This window comes from Penaeus monodon, chromosome 30 (genome assembly GCF_015228065.2).
Source record: "Penaeus monodon isolate SGIC_2016 chromosome 30, NSTDA_Pmon_1, whole genome shotgun sequence".
In the NCBI taxonomy this organism is placed as follows: domain Eukaryota; kingdom Metazoa; phylum Arthropoda; class Malacostraca; order Decapoda; family Penaeidae; genus Penaeus; species Penaeus monodon.
Window position 1 is genome coordinate 22,366,879 of NC_051415.1, and position 2,524 is coordinate 22,369,402.

The 2,524-nt window shown below is 34.2% G+C and overlaps 1 protein-coding gene across 1 annotated transcript in view; it reads left to right on the forward strand.

Moving 5' to 3' along the window:
* Positions 1-2,113, forward strand: part of LOC119592635 (hyaluronan mediated motility receptor-like) — a 12,637-nt gene extending 10,524 nt beyond the window's left edge. The window contains 5 exon segments of the mRNA XM_037941532.1: positions 3-236; positions 387-544; positions 669-837; positions 956-1,132; positions 1,439-2,113. Coding sequence (XP_037797460.1) covers positions 3-236; positions 387-544; positions 669-837; positions 956-1,132; positions 1,439-1,651 — 951 coding nt within the window. The 3' untranslated portion in view covers positions 1,652-2,113.
* The last annotated feature ends 411 nt before the right edge of the window (positions 2,114-2,524 follow it).

A 2,524-nucleotide genomic window follows, 5' to 3' on the forward strand; every position in this document is an offset into this window, starting at 1 on the left:
AGACTTCACTTGTGGAAAAGACCAGCGAGGTAGATGAACTGAAAGAGAAGTATTTTGTGGCAAGTCGAACATTAGAATCCCACCAAGAAGAAATAAAGGCTTTAGAAACCAGTTTGGGCAGATCCAAGCAGGAAGTTGAAGGCATGAATAAAACATTGTCATCAAAGGACACTATGTTAGATGATCTTAACACTACCTTGGGCAGCAAACGTGAAGAAATTCAGTCACTATATAAGGTTGGTTTGTATAAAAAGCATGGTAGTACTGTGCAATATATAAGAAAATCCCAGATTTTTTATTAAGAGGAAGTGAAAATGGATGGTGTAGTTGATTAAAGTTTAAAAATTCTTTTGCTTGAAATTTGTGGATTTCTATTTTTGCAACAGAGCCTTGAGGAGAAACAGTCAGCACTTGTGAAATGCGAGACTCGTATTCAACAACTGGAAGAGAACGAGGAGAAACTTGCTCAAGACAAAGAAGAGGCTGCTCTTACTATATCAACCCTTAAGGAGTCCCTTGATAACACCAAAAAACGTTTATCAAGGTACTGATCCTTCAAGTGTTTAGAGAGATTAGAATGTTCTAATGTAAAAAATAACATGTGCTATAGTAGTGTCATAGTTTTCCATTGAAACTTGGTAATTGGAAAAAAAACTATTGCTTTACAGATTGGAGATTGTACACAAAGAGGAGAAGGAAGCTGAAGTGTCAAGGATAACTTCTACTTTAGAAGGTGATGTAAAAGAACTGAGAGATACAAATGCAGAACTCCTTGAAGAGTTGAATTCCTGGAAAAGCAAGTTCCAACATCTTGAGAAGATGATTGAACCATTCAGAGTAAGTATGTTTGAAAAAAAAATGAAGAGACCCAGGGAGAATATCACTTAATATAATTGTTAATATCAAAGCCATTTTTTGTTGTATGTATGTTCTTTCTATGCCATTATACTTTCAGGAACAATTAGATGCCTATGAGGTGGAAAAGGCTAGTCTACTGTCTCGCAGCTCGGCAGCAAAGGAGGAGGTTGATAAGCTAAGCAAGCAATATGCCACACTTCTAGGTCACCAGAATCACAAACAGAAGATCCAGCATGTCCTTAAGCTCAAAACTGAGAATAACGAATTGCGCGAGGTATGTGTGGTACTTTATGTATTCTAAAAGAATATCTGATGGTTAGGGAAGGAGAGTAGGCGATCTATAGATATGAAGATTTTTGTAATCTATTATTATACTCCACATAAGTGACAGAAGTCACAGTATTTAATATGAAATAGAGGTAGAGGTTGGCTCTAGCCAGTATGAAAAGAGCCATATTTTAAGGAAATAGGGAAGTGAATGAAATAAATGAACTAAAATTATAGTTGAATGATTACATGTTCTTGTCAAGAGTTATTCATGCCAACGTATTAATCATATTACTTTTTATTTTACCTTTAGGAAGTGTTCAAGCTACGTCAAGAAACAGAACGTCAGCGAAAGACTGTCAAGAGATTAGAAGAAAAGATGTTACGATTGAGTGGATCAACAAGTCGCCTCAATGATACATCTAGGATGTTGGGAGATAAGGAGAACTCATTTTATGCCGGGGCAGGAGCTCCAGCTATGTCATCTACACCTCTTAAACCTAGTAATAAACCTCAGCGCCTTTGAGCATAGACAGCTATTTAAATTATGCTTTTTAGCTGTTATTAAGTTCTTGCCATATTCAGAATCAAAGGATATCCAGATGTCTTGACTCATCACATCACATATGTGTCTTCATTATCTGTCATGTTTATGTTCTACAACATAAAATATATCTTTTATGTTATTGTAATGCACATGCAGCAAGCAATTTTAATTGAATATTACATTTTGTTGAATAGCAGTAGGGTCTTTTAGTTATTTTTATGTAGATAAAATGAACCAGTTGTGCAAATAACATAATATGCCATTTGTAAATAGTCTTCACACTACACATCATAACCATTGTAAGTGAGTCCGGTGTTCATGTTTTGCATCTCAGTGATTTTATTCTTCTCCTTCATGGAAACTTTTAAACCTTTGAGTTTGAATTTTGGGCAATGGTCCCAATGTACCAAAGTACAATTTTTAAATAAAAATCAAAGTACCTTTTGCTTTTTCTTATTCTAAAATGCCTAGACTTCAGTGATACTAAAGATGAATATTGAAAGTGTTGCGGTTCATTCTGAAGATCTATTAAAAGATAATGCAGCAGAGTTAGGTCATATTTTTCAATCTTAATAATAATGAAAAGAACAAAACAGTTAAAGATTTTAGGTGAAGATGGGAAATGATATTGCAGTAATTACTGTAAGAACTAGAAAGGGAATGCATTTCAAAATACATATATATATAGCATCGGAAGTTAACCGGTTATATTCCCAAGCCTTTATGAGAATAGATTCAATGTGTGTATATATAATACTAGGAAATTTTATCAAATAAAAAACATCTATAAATATGCTATCAGACTGAGAAGTGAAGATGAATAAATGTTTGATCCCATTTCTTATGTTCTGG